This window comes from Pleurodeles waltl, chromosome 2_2, assembly GCF_031143425.1.
Source record: "Pleurodeles waltl isolate 20211129_DDA chromosome 2_2, aPleWal1.hap1.20221129, whole genome shotgun sequence".
In the NCBI taxonomy this organism is placed as follows: Eukaryota; Metazoa; Chordata; class Amphibia; order Caudata; family Salamandridae; genus Pleurodeles; species Pleurodeles waltl.
In genome coordinates, this window is record NC_090439.1 from 1194805454 (window position 1) to 1194828271 (window position 22818).

At 51.4% G+C, this 22818-nt stretch overlaps 1 protein-coding gene across 1 annotated transcript in view; it reads left to right on the forward strand.

Annotated features, from left to right (window-relative positions):
• The first annotated feature begins 5618 nt into the window (after positions 1 to 5618).
• Positions 5619 to 22818, forward strand: part of LOC138283075 (uncharacterized) — a 132547-nt gene continuing 115347 nt past the window's right edge. The window contains exons 1-3 of the mRNA XM_069221226.1: positions 5619 to 5639; positions 21351 to 21422; positions 22555 to 22579. Of these exons, the coding sequence (XP_069077327.1) occupies positions 21365 to 21422; positions 22555 to 22579 (83 nt within the window). The 5' untranslated portion in view covers positions 5619 to 5639; positions 21351 to 21364. The remainder of the gene's footprint in view (positions 5640 to 21350; positions 21423 to 22554; positions 22580 to 22818) is intronic.

The window sequence follows — 22818 nt, forward strand, 5'->3', positions numbered from 1 at the left end:
CATTTTCCTCCATCTTGGATGGCAGTAAAATAGACAACCAGGGTTAGGAATGTGATCCCTTCCCACAGGATGTGGATACATAGTGGGTGTAGCTACCCAAAGTACGTGGCCCATTGGCTACTACCAAAAACGCCTCTAACACCCACTAAATACAGTATTTAGTGGGCATCCCAAGAGCTGGAAATTGGATTCCTCAGACACAAGAAGGCCAGCAACAAAGAATACCCAAGGCTTGAGAACAGAAGTCCTACTGCCAGAAGAAAAAGGCAGCAAACCCTGTCTGCTGCACCCAGGACTCGACAACCACCACTGAGGGGTGGACTGGACATTAGATGGACTCTCAGAAACCCCAGAGGACCTCTAACCTTTTAAAAATCGCCAAGAACCTCCCTCTGAGTGAAGGCATCACTCCTTGTACCCTGCAGGCAAGAAACCAGTGAAGTCCAGTTCACTGACGAGTTGCTGTCCAATGAACCGGGAAAAAAAAGCCCGACCTAATTCTACAGACGGACCAGGAGGACAAACCCTGTAAGTGTGCCAAGTTTGGTGGCACTGCACCCTCCAGTGGAGGAGATGTGCCCTTGCCTGGGGGGACTGGACCCGAACCTCAGACACCCAGAAGAAAAGTCCACACCAGACTCTCGGAGGACCAGAAACAAGCACCAGTCGAGGGACTCCAGGACACACAATGCCACTCCCCAGTGTGGCCCTGCTGACCTGCAATCCACCCTCAAAGTGACTGGCACCTGGCTTTAAAGGCTCCTGGATGCACAACCTTTGGCTGACATACCTGCTCTGCACCCGGACCCCTGCATTGGAGAACCAGCTGTGCTCTAGGGGTCCCTAAGCCCTTGTGACCTCGTCCCACCAAGGGGACCCACCGGACTTACCCCTTAATCCCCCTGTGCAGTGTTTCCAAGTGGTCCCCTTCCCTGTGACGCACCAGCTCCCAGACCTTCAGATGCTGCTACTGCCGGAACTGGGAGCCGCCCAAACCTCCCCAGCTGATTCACGGGACATCGCAACGACCTCAACGGAGAATTTAAAGTTTTCTCCTTTTGATTCCTATGGTGTGCAATTAGCACAGAAACAGAACATTTTCAGAACTTTGAAAAACCATAACTTAAAAAGTACTTACCTGATTTTTATGACCTTGGTCTTAAAAATGGTACATAAATCTGAAGTATTTCGGTAAATTGGTCTTGAGTTATTCTTCTGAGTGCCTGTCCACATTTATTGATACTGTGCGTCAAACAAATGCTTGGCACATCTTCTGGACTAGCCTAACTGCTCGACCAAGCTGTAGGAGGGTGGCCTGGCTTGTAGTGGGTACCAAGGGGTACTTACACTCTGTACCAGGTCCAGTTATCCCTTGTTAGTGTATAGGGTGTCTAGCAGCTTAGGCTGATAGAAAAGGAAGCTTAGCAGAGCAGCTTAGGCTGAACTAGGAGACGAGTGAAGCTCCTACAGTACCACAAGTGTCACTTGCACAATATCATAAGAAAACACAATACACAGATATACTAAAAATAAAGGTACTTTATTTTTATGACAATATGCCAAAAGTATCTCAGTGAGTACCCTCAGTATGAAGATGCCAAATATACACTAGATATATGTACACAATACCAAAAATATGCAGTAATAGCAAAAGGAAGTAATGCAAACAATGTATAGTTACAATAGGATGCAATGGGGAAACATAGGGATAGGGGCAACACAAACCATATACTCCAAAAGGGGAATGCGAACCACGAATGCACCCCAAACCTATGTGAGCTTGTAGAGGGTCGCTGGGACTGTAAGAAAACAGTGAGGGTTAGAAAAATAGCCCACCCCAAGGCCCTGTAAAGTAGGTGTAAAGTGCACCTACAACCCCCAGAGAGCACAGAAGTCGTGATAGGGGGATTCTGCAAGGAAAACCAACACCAGCAATGCAACAACAGTGGATTTCCGGATGAGAGTATCTGTGGAACAAGGGGACCAAGTCCAAGAGTCGCGACATAGTCGAGATTGGGCAGATGCCCAGGAAATGCCAGCTGAGGATGCAAAGAAGCTGCCACCGGATGGTAGAAGCTGTGGATTCTGCAAGAACGAAGAGGACTAGGAACTTCCCCTTTGGAGCATGGATGCCCCACGTTGTGAAGAAGCTTGCAGAGGTGTTCCCACGCAGAAAGACCGCAAACAAGCCTTGCTAGCTGCAAGGGTCGCGGTTAGGGTTTTTGAATGCTGCTGTGGCCCAGGAGGGACCAGGATGTCGCCACTTGGATGAGGAGACAGAGGGGGCACCCAGCAAGTCAGGGAGCCCTCACAGAAGCAGGCAGCACCCGCAGAAGTACTGGAACAGGCACTTAGAAGAGGAGTGAACCAGAGTCCAGCCGAAGTCAGAAATGGGAGTCCCACAACACCGGAGGACAACTCAGAAGGTTGTGCACTGCAGGTTAGAGTGTCAGGGACCCAGGCTTGGCTGTGCACAAAGAAAATCCTGGAAGAGTACATAGGAGCCGGAGCAGCTGCAAATCACGGGGTACCCAGCAATGCAGTCTGGCGTGGGGAGGCAAGGACTTACCTCCACCAAACTTGGACTGAAAAGTCACTGGACTGTGGGAGTCACTTGGACAGAGTCGCTGGATTCGAGGGACCTCGCTCGTCGTGCTGAGAGGAGACCCAGAGGACCGGTGATGCAGTCATTTGTTGCCTTCGGTTGCAGGGGGACGATTCCGTCGACCCACGGGAGATTTCTTCAGAGCTCCTGGTGCAAGAAGGAGGCAGACTACCCCCACAGCATGCACCACCAGGAAACATGCGAGAAAGCCGGCAGGATGAAGCGATACAAGGTCGCAGTAGTCATCTTTGCTACTTTGTTGCGGTTTTGCAGGCGTCCAGAGCAGTCAGCGGTCGATCCTTTGGCAGAAGGTGAAGAGAGAGATGCAGAGGAACTCTGATGAGCTCTTGCATTCGGTATCTAAAGAATTCCCCAAAGCAGAGACCCTAAATAGCCAGAAAAGGAGGTTTGGCTACCTAGGTAGGAGGATTGGCTACTAAGAGAGGTAAGAGCCTATCAGAAGGAGTCTCTGACGTCACCTGCTGGCACTTCCCACTCAGAGCAGTCCAGTGTGCCAGCAGCACCTCTGTTTCCAAGATGGCAGAGGTCTGGAGCACACTGGAGGAGCTTTGGGCACCTCCCAGGGGAGGTGCAGGTCAGGGGAGTGGTCACTCCCCTTTCCTTTGTCCAGTTTCGCGTCAGAGCAGGCCTGGGGGATCCCTGAACCAGTGTAGACTGGCTTATGCAGAGATGGGAACCATCTGTGCCCATCAAAGCATTTCCAGACGCTGGGGGAGGCTACTCCTCCCCTGTCTTAACACCTTTTTCCAAAGGGAGAGGGTGTAACACCCTCTCTCAGAGGAAGTCCTTTGTTCTGCCGTCCTGGGCCAGGGCTGCCTGGGCCAAAGGAGGGCAGAAACCTGTCTGAGGGGTTGGCAGCAGCAGCAGCTGCAGTGAAACCCCGGGAAAGGTAGTTTGGCAGTACCTGGGTCTGTGCTAGAGACTCGGGGGATCATGGAATTGTCTCCCCAATGCCAGAATGGCATTGGGGTGACAATTCCATGATCCTAGACATGTTACATGGCCATGTTCGGAGTTACCATTGTGACGCTGTACATAGGTGGTGCCCTATGTATAGTGCACACGTGTAATGGTGTCCCCGCACTCACAAAGTCCGGGGAATTTCCCCTGAACAATGTGGGAGAACCTTGGCTAGTGCCAGGGTGCCCGCACACTAAGTAACTTAGCACCTAACCTTTACCAGGTAAAGGTTAGACATATAGGTGACTTATAAGTTACTTAAGTGCAGTGTAAAATGGCTGTGAAATAACGTGGACGTTATTTCACTCAGGCTGCAGTGGCAGGCCTGTGTAAGAATTGTCAGAGCTCCCTATGGGTGGCAAAAGAAATGCTGCAGCCCATAGGGATCTCCTGGAACCCCAATACCCTGGGTACCTCAGTACCATATACTAGGGAATTATAAGGGTGTTCCAGTAAGCCAATGTAAATTGGTAAAAATGGTCACTAGCCTGTTAGTGACAATTTGGAAAGAAATGAGAGAGCATAACCACTGAGGTTCTGGTTAGCAGAGCCTCAGTGAGACAGTTAGTCACTACACAGGTAACACATTCAGGCACACTTATGAGCACTGTGGCCCTGGTTGGCAGAGTCCCAGTGACACATACAACTAAAACAACATATATACAGTGAAATATGGGGGTAACATGCCAGGCAAGATGGTACTTTCCTACACAAGCTGCCTCAAAAACAGGGAATAAGGTGGTCTGCGTTTCACTCTTGCTTGGACTCTACACAGTGCACAGCATTCTTGTACACTATATAGAGGGCCAGCCTTCTACGTACCTCTCACCTCGCCCTGCTCTCAGCAGCAGTCAGGATGTCTCAGTGTACCTCTCAGCAGCAGCCAGGATGTCTCTGTGTATCTCTCAGCTCACCCTGCTCTCAACAGCAGTGAGGATGTCTCTGTTTACCTCTTATCTCACTCTGCTCTCAGCAGCAGTAAAGATGTCTCAGTTTACAGCTTAGTTCACCCTGCTCTCAGCAGCAGTCAGGATGTCTCTGTGTACCTCTCAGCTCGCCCTGCTCTCAGCAGCAGTCAGGATGTCTCTGTGTACCTCTCAGCTCGCCCTGCTCTCAGCAGCAGTCAGGATTTCTCTGTGTACCTCTCAGCTCACCCTGCTCTCAGCAGCAGTCATGATGTCTCTGTGTACCTCTCAGCTCGCCCTGCTCTCAGCAGCAGTCAGGATGTCTATGTGTACCTTTCAGCTCACCCTGCTCTCAGCAGCAGTCAGGATGTCTCTGTGTACCTCTCAGCAATAATCAGGATGTCTCTGTGTTCCTCTCAGCTCGCCCTGCTGTCAACAGCAGTCAGGATGTCTCAGTGTATCTATCACCTCACTCTGCTCTCAGCAGCAGTCAAGATGTCTCAGTGTATCTATCACCTCACTCTGCTCTCAGCAGCAGTCAAGACGTCTCAGTTTACGGCTCAGCTCACCCTGCTCTCAGCAGCAGTCAGGATGTCTCTGTGTACCTCTCAGCAACAACCAGGATGTCTCTGTGTACCTCTCATCTCACTCTGCTCTCAGCAGCAGTCAGGATGTCTCTGTGTACCTCTCATCTCACTCTGCTCTCAGCAGCAGTCAGGATGTCTCTGTGTACCTCTCAGCTCACTCTGCTCTCAGCAGCAATCAGGATGTCTCTGTGTACCTCTCAGCAACAACCAGGATGTCTCTGTGTACCTCTCATCTCACTCTGCTCTCAGCAGCAGTCAGGATGTCTCTGTGTACCTCTCAGCTCACCCTGCTCTCAGCAGCAATCAGGATGTCTCTGTGTACCTCTCAGCAGCAGTCAGGATGTCTCTGTGTACCTCTCATCTCACTCTGCTCTCAGCAGCAGTCAGGATGTCTCGGAGTCCCTGACCTTTGAACCCACTCTTCTCTCAGCAGCAGTCAGTTCCCGCCTGAGGCATCTCAGGAAAGTGAAACTCTGCTCCTCCTGGGAGAGAAATGAAAGAGAAACAAGTACAAGCAGTGTTTGTACCTGGAGGGGAAGAAACCCGAGGATCAGAGCAGAGGTGAGGAGCACGGGAGAGGAAAGGGAGCTGATTCCAGGGTCCGCCAGGTACTGAACCCCGGGAGAGGAGGTACTGAACACCGGGAGAGGAGGTACTGAGACCCTAGAGAGGAGGTACTGAACACCAGGAGAGGAGGTACTGAACACCAGGAGAGGAGGTACTGAACACCAGGAGAGGAGGTACTGAACCCCTAGAAAGGAGGTACTGAACACCGGGAGAGGAGGTACTGAGACCCTAGAGAGGAGGTACTAAACCCCGGGACAGGAGGTACTGAACCCCTAGAGAGGAGGTACTAAACCCCGGGAGAGGAGGTACTGAACACCGGGAGAGGAGGTACTGAGACCCTAGAGAGGAGGTACTGAGACCCTAGAGAGGAGGTACTGAACACCGGGAGAGGAGGTACTGAGACCCTAGAGAGGAGGTACTAAACCCCGGACAGGAGGTGCTAGAACCCCAGTAGAGGAGATACTGAGCCCCTAGAGAGGAGGTACTGAACCCCGGGAGAGAAGGTACTGAACCCCTAGAGAGGAGGTACTGAACACCAGGAGAGGAGGTACTGAGCCCCTAGAGAGGAGGTACTGAACATCGAGATAGGAGGTACTGAGCCCCTAGAGAGGAGGTACTGAACCCCTAGAGAGGAGGAACTGAGCCCCTAGAGAGGAGGTACTGAACACCGGGAGAGAAGGTACTGAGCTCCTAGAGAGGAGGTACTGAACACCGGAAGAGGAGGTAGTGAGCCCCTAGAGAGGAGGTACTGAACAAGGGGAGAGGAGGTACTGAACCCCTAGAGAGGAGGTACTGAACCCCTGGAGAGGAGGTACTGAGCCCCTAGAGAGGAGGTACTGAACCCCGGGAGAGGAGGTACTAAAGCCCCTAGAGAGGAGGTACTGAACCCCGGGACAGGAGGTACTGAACCCCTAGAGAGGAGGTACTGAGACCCTAGAGAGGAGGTACTAAACCCCGGGACAGGAGGTGCTAGAACCCCAGTAGAGGAGATACTGAGCCCCTAGAGAGGAGGTACTGAACCCCGGGAGAGAAGGTACTGAACCCCTAGAGAGCAGGTACTGAACACCAGGAGAGGAGGTACTGAGCCCCTAGAGAGGAGGTACTGAACTCCGGGAGAGAAGGTACTGAACCCCTAGAGAGGAGGTACTGAACCCCTAGAGAGGAGGTACTGAACCCCTAGAGAGGAGGTACTGAACACCGGGAGAGGAGGTACTGAACCCCTAGAGAGGAGGTACTGAACACCAGGAGAGGAGGTACTGAGCCCCTAGAGAGGAGGTACTGAACTCCGGGAGAGAAGGTACTGAACCCCTAGAGAGGAGGTACTGAACCCCTAGAGAGGAGGTACTGAACCCCGGGAGAGAAGGTACTGAACCCCTAGAGAGGAGGTACTGAACCCCGGGAGAGAAGGTACTGAACCCCTAGAGAGGAGGTACTGAACACCGGGAGAGGAGGTACTGAACCCCTAGAGAGGAGGTACTGAACACCGGGAGAGGAGGTACTGAGACCCTAGAGAGGAGGTACTAAACCCCGGGACAGGAGGTGCTAGAACCCCAGTAGAGGAGATACTGAGCCCCTAGAGAGGAGGTACTGAACCCCGGGAGAGAAGGTACTGAACCCCTAGAGAGCAGGTACTGAACACCAGGAGAGGAGGTACTGAGCCCCTAGAGAGGAGGTACTGAACTCCGGGAGAGAAGGTACTGAACCCCTAGAGAGGAGGTACTGAACCCCTAGAGAGGAGGTACTGAACCCCTAGAGAGGAGGTACTGAACACCGGGAGAGGAGGTACTGAACCCCTAGAGAGGAGGTACTGAACACCGGGAGAGGAGGTACTGAGACCCTAGAGAGGAGGTACTAAACCCCGGGACAGGAGGTGCTAGAACCCCAGTAAAGGAGATACTGAGTCCCTAGAGAGGAGGTACTGAACCCCGGGAGAGAAGGTACTAGAACCCCTAGAGAGGAGATACTGAGCCCCTAGAGAGGAGGTACTGAGCCCCTAGAGAGGAGGTACTGAACCCCGGGAGAGAAGGTACTGAACCCCTAGAGAGGAGGTACTGAACACCGGGAGAGGAGGTACTGAACACCGGGAGATGAGGTACTGAACACGGGGAGAGGAGGTACTGAGCCCCTAGAGAGGAGGTACTGAACCCCGGGAGAGAAGGTACTGAACCCCTAGAGAGGAGGTACTGAACACCGGGAGAGGAGGTACTGAACACCGGGAGAGGAGGTACTGAACACCGGGAGAGGAGGTACTGAACCCATAGAGAGGAAGTACTGAACCCCTAGAGAGGTGGTACTGAACACCGGGAGAGGAGGTACTGAACACTGGGAGAGGAGGTACTGAACCCCTAGAGAGGAAGTACTGAACCCCTAGAGAGGAGGTACTGAACACCGGGAGAGGAGGTACTGAACACGGGGAGGAGGTACTGAACCCCGGGAGAGAAGGTACTGAACACCGGGAGAGGAGTTACTGACCCCCTAGAGAGGAGGTACTGAACCCCGGGAGAGGAGGTTCTGAGTCCCTAGAGAGGAAGTACTGAACCCCAGGAGGAGGTACTGAACCCCTAGTGAGGAGGTACTGAACCCCGGGAGAGAAGGTACTGAGTCCCTAGAGAGGAAATACTGAACCCCAGGAGGAGGTACTGAACCCCTAGTGAGGAGGTACTGAACCCCTAGAGAGGAGGTACTGAACACCGGGAGAGGAGGTACTGAGCCCCTAGAGAGGAGGTACTGAACACCGGGAGAGGAGGTACTGAGCCCCTAGAGAGGAGGTACTGAACACCGGGAGAGAAGGTACTGAGTCCCTAGAGAGGAGGTACTGAACCCCGGGAGAGAAGGTACTGAACCCCTAGAGAGGAGGTACTGAACACCGGGAGAGGAGGTTCTGAGTCCCTAGAGAGGAAATACTGAACCCCAGGAGGAGGTACTGAACCCCTAGTGAGGAGGTACTGAACCCCTAGAGAGGAGGTACTGAACACCGGGAGAGGAGGTACTGAGCCCCTAGAGAGGAGGTACTGAACACCGGGAGAGAAGGTACTGAGTCCCTAGAGAGGAGGTACTGAACACCGGGAGAGGAGGTACTGAACCCCTAGAGAGGAGGTACTAAACACCGGGAGAGGAGGTACTGAGTCCCTAGAGAGGAAGTACTGAACCCCAGGAGGAGATAATGAACCCCATTAGAGCAGGTACTGAACCTCTAGAGAGGAGGTACTGAACACCGGGAGAGGAGGTACTGAGCCCCAGGAGGAGATAATGAACCCCATTAGAGCAGGTACTGAACCTCTAGAGAGGAGGTACTGAACACCGGGAGAGGAGGTACTGAACCCCGGGAGAGAAGGTACTGAACCCCTAGAGAGGAGGTACTGAACACCGGGAGAGGAGGTTCTGAGTACCTAGAGAGGAAGTACTGAACCCCAGGAGGAGGTACTGAACCCCTAGTGAGGAGGTACTGAACACTGGGAGAGGAGGTACTGAGTCCCTAGAGAGGAAGTACTGAACCCCAGGAGGAGGTACTGAACCCCTAGTGAGGAGGTACTGAACCCCGGGAGAGAAGGTACTGAGCCCCTAGAGAGGAGGTACTGAACACCGGGAGAGGAGGTACTGAGCCCCTAGAGAGGAGGTACTGAACACCGGGAGAGGAGGTACTGAGTCCCTAGAGAGGAAGTACTGATCCCAGGAGGAGATAATGAACCCCATTAGAGCAGGTACTGAACCCCTAGAGAGCATGCACTAGAACCCCAGGAGTGGAGGTACTGAACACCGGGAGAGGAGGTACTGAGCCCCTAGAGAGGAGGTACTGAACACCGGGAGAGAAGGTACTGAGCCCCTAGAGAGGAGGTACTGAACCCCAGGAGAGAAGGTACTGAACCCCTAGAGAGGAGGTACTGAACACCGGGAGAGGAGGTACTGACCCCCTAGAGAGGACGTACTGAACACCGGGAGAGGAGGTACTGGGTCCCAAGATAGGAAGTACTGAACCCCAGGAGGAGGTACTGAACCCCTAGAGAGGAGGTACTGAACCCCTAGAGAGGAGGTACTGAACCCCTAGAGAGGAGGTACTGAACACCGGGAGAGAAGGTACTGAACCCCTAGAGAGGACGTACTGAACACCGGGAGAGGAGGTACTGAACCCCTAGAGAGGAGGTACTAAACACCGGGAGAGGAGGTACTGAGTCCCTAGAGAGGAAGTACTGAACCCCAGGAGGAGATAATGAACCCCATTAGAGCAGGTACTGAACCTCTAGAGAGGAGGTACTGAACACCGGGAGAGGAGGTACTGTGCCCCTAGAGAGGAGGTACTGAACACCGGGAGAGAAGGTACTGAGTCCCTAGAGAGGAGGTACTGAACCCCGGGAGAGAAGGTACTGAACCCCTAGAGAGGAGGTACTGAACACCGGGAGAGGAGGTTCTGAGTCCCTAGAGAGGAAGTACTGAACCCCAGGAGGAGGTACTGAACCCCTAGTGAGGAGGTACTGAACCCCAGGAGAGAAGGTACTGAGCCCCTAGAGAGGAGGTACTGAACACTGGGAGAGGAGGTACTGAGTCCCTAGAGAGGAAGTACTGAACCCCAGGAGGAGGTACTGAACCCCTAGTGAGGAGGTACTGAACCCCGGGAGAGAAGGTACTGAGCCCCTAGAGAGGAGGTACTGAACACCGGGAGAGGAGGTACTGAGCCCCTAGAGAGGAGGTACTGAACACCGGGAGAGGAGGTACTGAGTCCCTAGAGAGGAAGTACTGATCCCAGGAGGAGATAATGAACCCCATTAGAGCAGGTACTGAACGCCTAGAGAGCATGCACTAGAACCCCAGGAGTGGAGGTACTGAACCTCAGGAGTTGAGGTCCTGAACCCCAGCAGGAGGTACTGAACCATGGAAAAGGAGGTATTGAAGCCCTATAGAGGGGGTACTAAACCCCAGGAGAGGAGGTACCGAACCTCAGGATAAAAGGTACTGAACCCCAGGAGGAAGTACTGAACCTCAGGAGAAGAGGTACCTCAGGAGGAGGTACTGAGCCCTTGGAGACGAGATACTGAACCCCTAGAGAGGGGTACTAGAACCCCAGTAGAGGAGGCACTGAGCCCCGGCAGAGGAAATACTAAACCCCAGGAGGAGGTACTGAACCTCAGGAGAAGAGGTACTGAACCCCTAGTGAGGAGGTACTGAACCCCTAGAGAGGAGGTACTGAACACCGGGAGAGGAGGTACTGAACCTCAGGAGAAGAGGTGCTGAACCCCATGAGGAGGTACTGAACCCCAGGAGAAGTGAGGAGACACTGAACCCCAGGACAGGAGGCTCTGAACCCCAGGAGAAGTTAGGGGGTAGTGATTTCCGATGGAAATGAGGAGATACTGAACCCCACTAGAGAAGGTACTGAACCCCAGGAGACAAGGCACTGAACCCCAGGAGAGGAGGTACTGAACCCCAGGAGGAGGTACTCAAACCCTGGAGGAGGTAGTGAACCCCGGGAGAGGAGGTACTGAACCCCAGGAGAGGAGGCTCTGTACCCCAGCAGAAGAGGTACTGATCCCCAGGAGAAGTGAGATACTGAACCCCAGGAGAATTGAGGAGGTACTAAACCCCGGAATAGGAGGTACTGAACCGTAGGACAGGAGGTACTGAACCCTTGGAGAGGAAGTACTGAACCCCCAGAAAGAAGGTACTGAACCTTGGAAATGGAGGTACTGAACCTCAGGAAAAGAGGTACTGAACCCCGGGAGTGGAAGTATGAACCATGGGAGAACTGAGGTCAGGGGGCGGTGCAGGGGGTACAGTGCACACATCACTGTCACCCCAGCTACCGAACCTGAGGAGAGGGGTACTGACAGTAGAGCTGTGGTGAGAGTACGGACAGAGCTGTGTAGAGCACACCTGTGGGTACATCTGGGACACCCCAGATACTGTACCTGTAGTGAGCTGTGGTGAGAGTACGGACAGAGCTGTGTAGAGCACACCTGTGGGTACATCTGGGACACCCCAGGTACTGTACCGGAAGGGAGCTGTGGTGAGAGTACAGACAGAGCTGTGTACAGCACACCTGTGGGTACATATGGGGCACACCAGATACTGTACCTGAAGGGAGATATGGTGAGAGAACGGATAGAGCTGTGTACAGCACACCTGTGGGTACATCTGGGACACCCCAGCTCCTGTACCTGTAGTGAGCTGTGGTGAGAGTACGGATAGAGCTGTGTACAGCACACCTGTGGGTACATCTGGGACACCCCAGGTACTGTACCTGAATGGAGCTGTGGTGAGAATACAGACAGAGCTGTGTACAGCACACATGTAGGTACATCTGGGACACCCCAGGTACTGTACCTGAAGGGAGATGTAGTGGGTGTACGGGCAGAGCTGTGTACAGCACACCTGTGGGTACATCTGGGACACCCCAGGTACTGTACCTGAATGGAGCTGTGGTGAGAATACAGACAGAGCTGTGTACAGCACACATGTAGGTACATCTGGGACACCCCAGGTACTGTACCTGAAGGGAGATGTAGTGGGTGTACGGGCAGAGCTGTGTACAGCACACCTGTGGGTACATCTGGGACACCACAGGTACTGTACCTGTAGTGAGCTGTACATGTCTCTGTTCAGCCCTGCACAGACTCAGCTGTCTCTCTACCCTCCCTCTCTCTCTCACACACTTTCTCTCTCTCCTCTGTACCTCTCCCTGGTTCTCGCTTTCTTTTTCTCTCTCTTCTCTCTATCTGGATCTCTCCCTCTCTCTTTCTCCCTCTCTCCATCTCCCTCCCTCTCTCTCTGTCTCCCTCTCTCCCTCTCTATCTGGACACCTCAGCCCTTCTCAGACTCATCTGTCTCTCGGTCTCTCTCTGTCTGTCTGTCGCTCTCCCTCTCGCTTCCTCTCTCACACTCTCTCTCTGTCCATCTCTCTCTGTCTCCGTCTCTCTCCCTCTCTCCCTCTCCCCATGTCTTTGTCCTTCTCTCTCTCTCTCTCTCTCTCTCTCTCTCTCTCCATCTCTCTCTAGCTGGACACCTCAGCACTGCCAAACTCAGCTGTCTCTCTCTCTCTCATCTCTCTTTGTCTATCTCTCTCCTCTCTCTCTTTCTCTCTCTCCCTCTCTTTCCCTCTTTATCTTCCTCTCTCCCTCTCTGTTCCTCTCTTTCTGTCCTTCTCTATTCCTCTCTCTCCCTATCTGTCCTTCTCGCTCCCTCTCTCTCTCTTTTTCGCTCTCTCCCTCTCCCTCCCCCTCAATCTCCCTCTCCTCCCTCTCTCTCTGTCCCTCTCTCTCTGTCCCACTCCCTCTCTCCATCTCTCTCTCTTTCCCTCTCTCTCTCTCCCTCTCTCTCTCTCTATATATATATATATATATATCCTTCTCCCTCTCTCTCTGTCTTCCTCTCTCCCTCTCTCTCCCTGTCTCTCTCTCTCTTTCTTCCTCTCTCCCCCTCTGTCCCTCTCTCTCCCTCTCTCTCCCTCTCTATCTGTCTCTCTCGCTCCCTCTCTCTCCCTCTCTATCTGTCCCTCTCTCTCTCTCCCTCTCTGTCTGTCTCCCCCTCTCCCTCTCTCTCTATCCCTCTCCCTTCCCCTCAATCTCCCTCTCCTCCCCCTCTCTCTCTTCCCTATCTCTCTCTCTACCTCTATCCCTTCCCCTCTCTCTCTTTCCCTCTCCCTCTCACTCTCTCTCCCTCTCTCTCTATCTCGCCCTCTCTCTCTGTCCCTCTCTCTTTGTCCCTCTCTCTCTCTCTCTCTCTCTCTCTCTCTCTCTCTATCGCTCTCTCTCCCTCTCTGTCTCCCTCTCTCTGTCCCTCTGTCTGTCCCTCTCTCCATCTCTCTCTTTCCCTCTCTCTTTTTCTCCCTCTCCCTGTCTCTCTCCCACTCTCTCTGTCTCTCACTCCCTCTCTACGTCTCCCTCTCTCTGTCTCCCGCTCTCCCTCTCTCACTCTCCTTCTTTCTCTATCACTTTCTCTCTCTCTCTCCCTCTCTGTCTCCCTCTCTCTGTCCCTCTGTCTGTCCCTCTCTACCTGTCTCTCTTTCCCTCTCTCTTTGTCCCGCTATCTCCTTCTCTCTCTGTCCCTGCCTCTCTTTCCCTCTGCTTCTCTCCATCTCTCTTTCCCTCTCTCTTTTTCTCCCTCTCCCTGTCTCTCTCCCACTCTCTCTGTCTCTCACTCCCTCTCTACGTCTCCCTCTCTCTCCCTCTCTCTCCCTCTCTCTGTCTCCCGCTCTCCCTCTCTCACTCTCCTTCTTTCTCTATCACTTTCTCTCTGTCTCGCCCTTTCTCTCCTCTCTCTCCCTCATCCTCTCCTTCTCACCCTCTTGTTCACTCTTTCTCTGTCCCTCTCTCTCTCTGTTTCTCTCTTTGTCTCCCTCTCTCTCTGTCTCTCTCTGTCTTTCTCTCCCTCTATCTCTACCTGTCTCTCCCTCTCTCTGACTCCCTCTCTCTCTCTCTCTCTCTCTCCATCACTCTCTTTCCCCCTCTCTCTTTCTCACTCTCCTTCTCTCTCCATCTCTCTCTTTTCCTCTCTCTCTTTCTCCCTCTCCTTGTCTCTCTCCCTCTCTCTCTCTCCCTCACTCTCTGTCTCTCTGTCACCATCTCTCTCCCTCTCCCTCCATCTCCCTCTCTGTCTCCCTCTCTCTCTGTCTCTCTTACTCCCTCTCTATGTCTCCTTCTCTCTGTCCCTCTCTCTCTGTCCCTCTCTCTCTCCCTCTCTCTGCCTCTCTACCTGTCTCTCTCTCCCTCTCTCTCTCCCTCTCTCTGTCTCCCACTGTCCCTCTCCCTCTCTCTATCTCTCTCTCCTCCTTTCTTTCTCCCTTTCTCTCTGTCTCTCCCTCTCTCTCCTCTCTCTCCCTCAACCTCTCTCTCTCACCCTATCGTTCTCTCTTTCTCTGTCCCTCTCTCTCTTTGTCACCCTCTCTCTACTCTCTCACTCTCTCTCTGACTCGCTCTCTCTCTCCATCTCTCCCTCTCTCTCCCTTTCCCTCTCCCTCTGTCTGTCTCTCTCTCTCCTCTCTCTCTCCTTGTATCTCTCTCCCTCTCTCTCTGTCTCTCTCTCTCTCTGTCTCTCTCTCTCCTTCTCCCTCTCCCCCTATCTCTGTCTCTCTGTCTCCCTCTCTCTGTCTCCCTCTCTCTCTGTCCCTCTCTGTCTGCCCCTCTCTCTCTGTCTCCCTCTCTCCCCCTCTCTATCTGCCTCTGTCTCCCTCTCTGTCTCCCTCTCTGTCTCCCTCTCTCCCTCTCTCTCTCCTCTCTTTCCCCCTCTCTCCCCCTCTATTTCCATCTCCCTTTCTCCCTCTCTGTCTCCCTCTCTCTCTCTCTCTCTCTCCTTCTGTCTCCCTCTCTCTTTCTCTCTCTCTCCCTCTTTCTCCTCCATCTCTCTCTCTCCCTCTCTCTCTATCTCCCTCTCTCCCTCTCGCTCTCCTCCTCTCTCTCTAATCCCCGTCTCTCTCTCTCTACTTCCCTCCCTCCCCCTCTCTCTCTCTCTCTCTCACTCTCTGCTCCTCTCTCCCTTTCTCTCTCCCTCTCTTCCTTTTGCTCTCTCTCCCTCTATCCCTCTCTTTCCCTCTCTCTCATTCCTTCTCTTTTTCTCTGGAGCAGGAGGTACCTCACAACGGTGGCACTCTGGCAGGAGGTCCAGGGTGCTCCTGAAGTCCCTTGACTTGGGCTTCCTCCTGGTCTGGTTGCAGCCCGAGCGGGCTGTTTTGCTCAGTGTCTGCTATTATCTGACCAATACCAAGGGTATTGGCACGGTTTGGCTGCTTGGGGTCGCAGTGCCACTAATCTTGGCAAACTAGCAGGGTTTGTCTACCCAGTCATCAGGATGAAGTTTGGTCTAGCTGCAGCATCCTGTTCAGGAGCTAGTGGCTGATCAGTGAAGTGACCGTCTCTGGCTTGCTGGTTTCTTTCATTGTAGAGCAGTACCTTCTCTCTGAAGAGAGTTCTTTGGTGCTTTTCAAAGCCTGGCGGTCCTCTGGGGTTCTTGTAGAGTTGTCCAGCTATCCAGCAGCTCCTCAGCGCCCTGTTGGGTCCTGAGTGCAGCAGGCAGGGTTCAGCTCCTTTTCTTGGGTGCAGCAGGTCCATAGTTCTCGTTCTTCGGATCTTCTTGGTGCTGGTCTTCTTTTGTCCATCAGACTTGGTTTCCTGGTCTATGGATACCCTTTAAATGCTGCATTTACTGGGTGTTTTCGGAGGAACGTGGTAGTGACCAATGGGGTCGCTTCCCCATACCTGATTAGCTATTTTCCTTCCATCCAAGATGGAGGAAAATGAAATGGAGTGTCCACCTCGCAGACAACACCTTAGTGGTGGTGAATCCCAGGTGGGGCCACTCCTCCTATCCCTTGTGTAGTTTCCCACCATTACTCCAGCCAGAAGTGGGGGTTTGCAATGGGGGAGGACATCTGCTGCTAGCAGCAGGCTTGGGGATTGAGTTTCGAGGGCGGTAAATCCTTTGAAGCTCTTACGCAGGGCACATTCCTGGGGGAGGTGGAGTAGCACCCAGGAAGAGCATCTGAGTGGCCAGGCCAGGCAGGTGACATCAGAGCCCCTCCTGATAGGTGGTCACCCAGCTAGGGGACCAATCCACCTTTCAGAGCTATTTAGGGTCTCTCTTTTGTGTGGTTCTTCAGATTTGGATTGCAAGATTCCAGCAGGACTCCTCTGCACCCTTACTTTGACTTCTGACCAAAGAAACTGCATTTGGACTCTCCAGGACCCGACAATCTGCAACAAAGACAAAGACGCCTCCGGCTCCTTCCAGCTTCTGCAACATTTCCCAGTTGTGCATCCTCTCAGTACAGCCCATCTTCAGTCTTTACAAGAAAGAAGAAGAGATCTCCCTTGGAGTGAAGGAGTCACTCCCCTGCATCTGCACGCCCCAACAGCAACGGCAACTGGCTGTGTGGATCCCCTCTCCTGCTGAGCTGTGTGGATCCTGCAACACAGGTGGTAGTTGGAAGTGGTCCAGATTGTCCTCTCTATCAGCTGCCCAACTTTGGTCGAGGTAAGCTCTTGCCTTCCCACGCAGGACAGTATCCCCGTGCACTGCGTCTTTTGCAGCTGCCAAGGCTTGTTGGCACTTCTTCCAAGGGGTCTTCATTCTTCGTGTAGCTCTAGCCTCCAGCACTTATTCCTGCGATGCACAGCTCCATGAGTGACTCTCCTGCGGCGTAGAACTCCTTTTCGTAGTGCTGCATGGGCTCCATTTGCACCTTCTGTATCCCCGTCCTGTGGGACTCCTGTGCATGCTGCCTGTGCTCCTGTTGGCTCCCTGTAACGCTGAGGGCCCCCCCTTAAACCCACTCCTGGGTTGAGTCCTCCTGGGCCTTGATGGTCCCAGGAAGCATCTCTTTTAACCAACCCCAAGTTTTGCCGGTGCTAAGGCTTGTTGGTGGAATCCAGACAAGCAAACCCAACTGCAGTCTTCCTTCTGGTGTGGGACATCACCTGCATCCTCCAGAAACTCTACTCCGACTCCAGGTCTGGAGTGCTGACTTTCCTTCAGCACAGTCGACCAACTCCTGCAATCCTCAGCTTGTTGGGTAGGGGCTCCTGTCCCCACTGGACTCTGCAGTGTCTTCTGGACTTGGGGCCAGATGCAGGAAACGGATAGCGACTCGCAAACGGCAAAAATTGCCGTTTGCGACTTACTAATCGCGTTTCCCTATGCAGAAATGCATATTGCGAGTCGGTACCGACTCGCAATATGCATTTCAGAATCGCAAATAGGAAGGGGTGTTCCCTTCCTATTTGCGATTCAGAGTGGTATGCAATACCATTTGCGACCGCATATGCGGTCGCAAATGGTGTCGCAGTTACCATCCACTTCAAGTGGATGGTAACCCACTCGCAAATGGGACCCCTTCCACTTTGTGAATGGACCCACAAATATTTTTTCAGGGTAGGTAGTGGTCCAAAGGACCACTACCTGCCCCGAAAAAAAACCGAAATTAAAGGTTTCGGTTTTTTTGAAGTGCAGCTCGTTTTCCTGTTAGGAAAACGGGCTAAACTTAAAAAAAAAAAAAAACTGCTTTATTTAAAAGCAGTCACGAACATGGAGGTCTGGTGACTACAGCAGGCCTCCATGTTTGCGAGTGCCTAGACTCGCTATGGGGCCCCAATTTGCGACCCACCTCATGAATATTAATGAGGTGGGTCATTGCGACCCCATAGCGAGTCGCAGACGGTGTCTGAGACACCGTACTGCATTGGAAATTGCGACTCGGAAATTGCAAGTCGCAATTCCCAACTTTGCTACATCTGGCCCTTGGTCCCCTCTTTCCACAAGTCTTCCTCTTCAGGAATAGTCAGGAATTGGTTTCTTGAACTCATCTCTGGGTTTTGCAATTCTCTTCTTTTCTTCTAAGAGGGTGTTCTGGTGAAATTCTAGTAATTTATTCCTGCTTTCCTGGTTGCTGGGGGTGTTGTGGTACTTACCTTGGTGCTTTCCTGGTACCCCCAGTGACCCTCTACACACTCCACTTAACCTGGGTGGGGTGACACTCTCGCATTCCATTTTTTTAGTATATGATTTGTGCTCCCCCTATGTCCTCAATTCTCTATTGTGTTTTATACTATTTCTGACAACTAGTGTATATATCTTGTATACTACTTACCTCCTAAGGGAGTATTGTCGCTTTAGTAATTTTGGTATTGTGTTACCATAATATTCTTTCATGTGTGTAAGTTCTATGCGACTACAATGGTATTGCATGAGCTCTGCTCGTCTCCTAGATAAGCCTTGGCTGCTCATCCACAGCTACCTTTAGAGAGCCTGGCTTCTAGACACTGACTACATTTCACTAATAAGGGATACCTGGACCTGGTATAAGGTGTAAGTACCATAGGTAACCACCACAAACAAGCCCAGCTTCCTACACCCAGTCACATAAACCCACTGTACAGCTGTCCTACTGACCACATCCCAGCTTGGACCAACCTGTTACACAGAACCCCAGTACAACTGTCTTACTGCCCCAACCCTGCCTAGACTAACCAGTCACACAGACCCTCTGTGCAGCTCTCCTACTCACCCCACCCCAGTAGAGACCAACCAGTCACACAGAAATCCAGAACAGCTCTCCTACCAACCTGCCCCAGCCCTGCCTGGACTAACCAGTCACAAAGACCCCGCTGCAAGGCTGTCCTACTGACCCTATCCCAGCTTTGGACCAACCAGTCATTCAGACCTGCTGCACCACAGCTATCCTACCAACCCTGCCCAAGCCTAGCCTGGACCAACAAGTCACATAGAGCCCTGCACAGCTGTCCTACTGACCCTGCCCCATTCAGCCTGGACCAGCCAGCCAGTCACCCTCACCCTCTGCAAGGCTGTCCTACTGACCCCAACTCACCCGTCACACCGGACCCTACACAGCTACACTACTGGCTCTGCCCCTGCCCAGCCTGGGCCAACCAGTCACACAGACCCTCTGCACAGCCATCCTTATGACACTACACCAATCTGGAGCAACCAGCCATACAGACCCCTTTCTCTTGAGCGAACCTACCAGTCATACATCAGCTTGGACCAAGCAGTCCTTCAGCACACCTACCCCTCACCTCCACATCCACCTTACATCCCCCAGTGGCTGCTGTGTATTTGTAATTAGGTCAGAATGTCTTTAGGATGAGAGTTTTTTTTGCTGTGCTAACCAATTTAGTGCTGTTTGACAAGTCTTCTTGCATTTTTGTAGCAAAAGATTTGACCGACCTCAGCTCATACCTGGAAAGTTTTGAGGTGATCCATCAAATGGGGCCTGAGGAAAAGGTGGGGGTGCAAAGCTTTCCCCATGGGAATTTCAAGAAGAGGTTTAGAAGATATGACAGAAAGCTAGATGTTTACTCAGAAAGTCTGCTTTTTGTGATTTGTTGTAAATTCAGTTTTGAGAAATTAAGGTTCAAATGCTAGAGATATCTGCTCACGCTGTAATGCATATTAAAAAAAAGATGACTCTGATTGGACAATGGAGCTTTTTTTTTCAAGTCGGCTGCTTTGGTACTGCGGAACTGGTTCCGGTCCAGCAATACTGAGCAATCTGTCCTCAAGATCAGCGGAAAAGCTGCAGCCACCATCATAGGATTTTGGGACTCAGTGTCCTGAAGTTAATCAAATATTAAGCCATAAAGGGGCACGGTAGGGGTACCCCGGCCCCTTGGACCAGAGAAACCTCTGGCACCAGATTTTTGAAAAATAATTCCACCTACCCACAATACTAATGGGGCACCTACCAAGCCCCCCTTGCGGTACTGCAGAACTCTCCTAGGACCCAGAACAGACATCCCATGTAGTCCAGTGGGAGTACCGTAATGCAGAAAAAAGTATAAATAAAAATTAATGGTGAATGCCCGCGACCATGGTGAGTTGGCCATCAATGGGGAGATGGCCACCCACAGGGTGTTGCTGCCCATGGGGAGTTTGGCAAAGAACCTGGCAACAGGTCACACCCTGGACCCAACACCCCTCCGCACACAGCTGAAGGTGGGGGCATTGGCCTCTCACTGGTGGTTGGGCACAAGGCCTGACCACAGGCCAGGCGTGTATTCAACCTTCTACTGAACACAGTTAAAAGGCTATATCAGTGCAGGAGTTGTGTGGATATAATAAAACAATCCAGAAATTAATTGAAAAAACAATTGGTAAAGTGATGTTATAGTTTGGCATGGTAATTAGATTTTATATTTATGTTTAAAAAACTTGGAAATTCACTGAAAAGACAAAGGTTAAAGTGTTGTCATAGGTAGGACATGTAACAATATAAAACTATTGCTCTAAAACAGAAAAATTGAAATTTACCAAACACAGTTTTCTGATCAACTATAACTTTCTCTCCATCATGCACTGCTTCTGACCTCCCTTATTATTACATCACACATGACATGTTAAATGACATCATTGATGACCTCGCTGACGCCATATCAAATTACATCATTAATGACATTACTGATGACATCATACAATGATTATGACACCGTCCAATAGCTCTTTGTCCTTGAAATAACTCTACACACGTGTCAACAATTTTTTATTCACCTTAAAGACATTAACTACTCAAACACTTGATCTAATCTGCAATGTTGAGTGAAGATGCTGAGAGGTGTACATTTGCCACAGTAATCACAGTTTTTAAATTAAAAGGTGCACCACTCGCACTGTGCCATACAATCGTGGAGCCGTGGTTACCGTACCAATGAGAGGTAAAGCACGTTCAAGTAGGACACCTCTACCATTCAGCATTATTCCATAATCTACAATGCCCGTAACTCTTCAGCGAAGCTCTGGAAATAAACACCCAGGCTCTAGGAGTATCCTCGCTACATAGAATATGTCTATAGCACTGATTTACAGCCACTTAGTACATGTATGGTGTAATATGTGATGTCAGACGCGTTTGTGGGGGGAACACGAGTTATAGTTATCTCAATAAACTTTAACTGCTGAATCTCAGTGTTGTTTTGGTTCGAAACACTACAGTTTTTATATTTCTACAAGGCCTAATTATGACATCATTTAACCTTTGTTTTTTCAGTGACTATGTACATTCACACATACATGTGCACACCCCCTTTACAATAGCCTTTGCAGGCGGCCCCTCCAGTTTTATTTGTGGCCAAGTGTGTGCCTCCCGAATGTCACTTCTAGAGATGCCACTGTCCCCATGCTTGCCCTTGTTTGGCTTTGACAATGAATAGTAACAAAATGTAGGTTCCTCAGAGTGTTCAAACATTTAACATGTTTTTTTTCTTCCTGCAGATTGCTTCATTGCCATGGAGGTGTTGTTCTGTTTGCTTTTGCTGGGATCGTCTGTGGCTGGATTTTTCCAAGGTTAGAATTAATCCTAGATCACATTATGTTTATGCATTGATGTTACCACACCAGGACCGTCATTCAGCCAGTCACCTCCATCCACTGGTCTGTTGCGCCATTACATTTTTCTTCCACTCACTACAACATACAGCATGGGGCACAGGGTCAGCCCACTTTAAGCCAATAGCTGAGTTCACCCTGTGTGATGTCATTCAGCCCTTTCACTAGGAGCACATCCGCAAACAAAGTAGTTCCTTTCACAATGCAGGCTTTTTCAAACCAAAAAATATTTAGGCTAATTGTTTTTTTAATATTGTGAATATTAGAGAGGCCTGGCAATATTTTACAAAAATTTGCCTAGAAAAATTATGCATTGAGAAAGCTAAAAGACTGGCAGCAGACACCAGAGCGATTACCTTTGGCAATGCTTGTTTTGACTGGTAGAAGAGTTGCTTTTTGACGTGATTGCTGGAAGGTAATTTTCTTTGGTGAGGCTGCTTTTGTGAAATAGGCTTGGAAAGAAGCCGCAGTGGCTTCATGAGGAGGAGTCACTGAGAACGTGGGGCTCCTTGGGGAAGGGTCATTGAGAACCGACTGCTCCACCGGGAAGGGTCATTGAGAACAGGAGGCTCCTTGGGGAAGGGTCATTTGAGAAAAGGCGGTTCCACGGGGAGGGGTCACTAATAACAGGCGGCTCCACAGGGAGGGATCTTGAGAACAGGCCGCTCTGTGGGGAGGTTTCACAGAACACGCAGCCAGTGGGTAGGGGGTCACTCAGGACAAGCGGCCAGTGAGGAGGGAATCATTGAGAACAGGCAGCTCCAGGGGGAGGTTTCATTGAGAACAAGCGGCCTGTCCATCAGATGTGTTTGGGAGGAAGGTCTCGTGAGAGCCCTGAGGGCATCAGTGGGAAATGGTTTTCACAATGGAACTGGGGGGAGGGCCATGCGCATTGTCCATATTTTGGAGTTAATGATGAGGGTTAGCTGAGGGGCTAAATAGAGGAAGAACCGGTAGTTAGGGCTCTAGGAAAGGAGGGCTGAGGAGAAACAGAGTAGTGGAGATAGTCACCCCTCATGCCTGTGCAGACTCATTGTACTAGCTGGTGTGTAGCTGCCTCTTGCTAAGCTGTTCACGTTTCTTTCCCCAGGTGATCACCGGGAGAGGCACAACAGGTAAACTACTGAGCGCTCCTCAGCAGCTGCTGCTGTGTTAAACCTCACTTTAAAGCAAGAAGCCACTAAGGTGGAAACCTAAGGCACAGTTTGTATATTTACTTATTCATTTATGCACATATTTCTTAAAAGCACTTTCAGAGAAAGATGTAGTGTGGCTTCTTAAATGCACTTAAGGAAAACGTATTATCGCTCTGGGGACCTGAAAACAAAAAAGCAGTAACACAATTAGGTAGAAA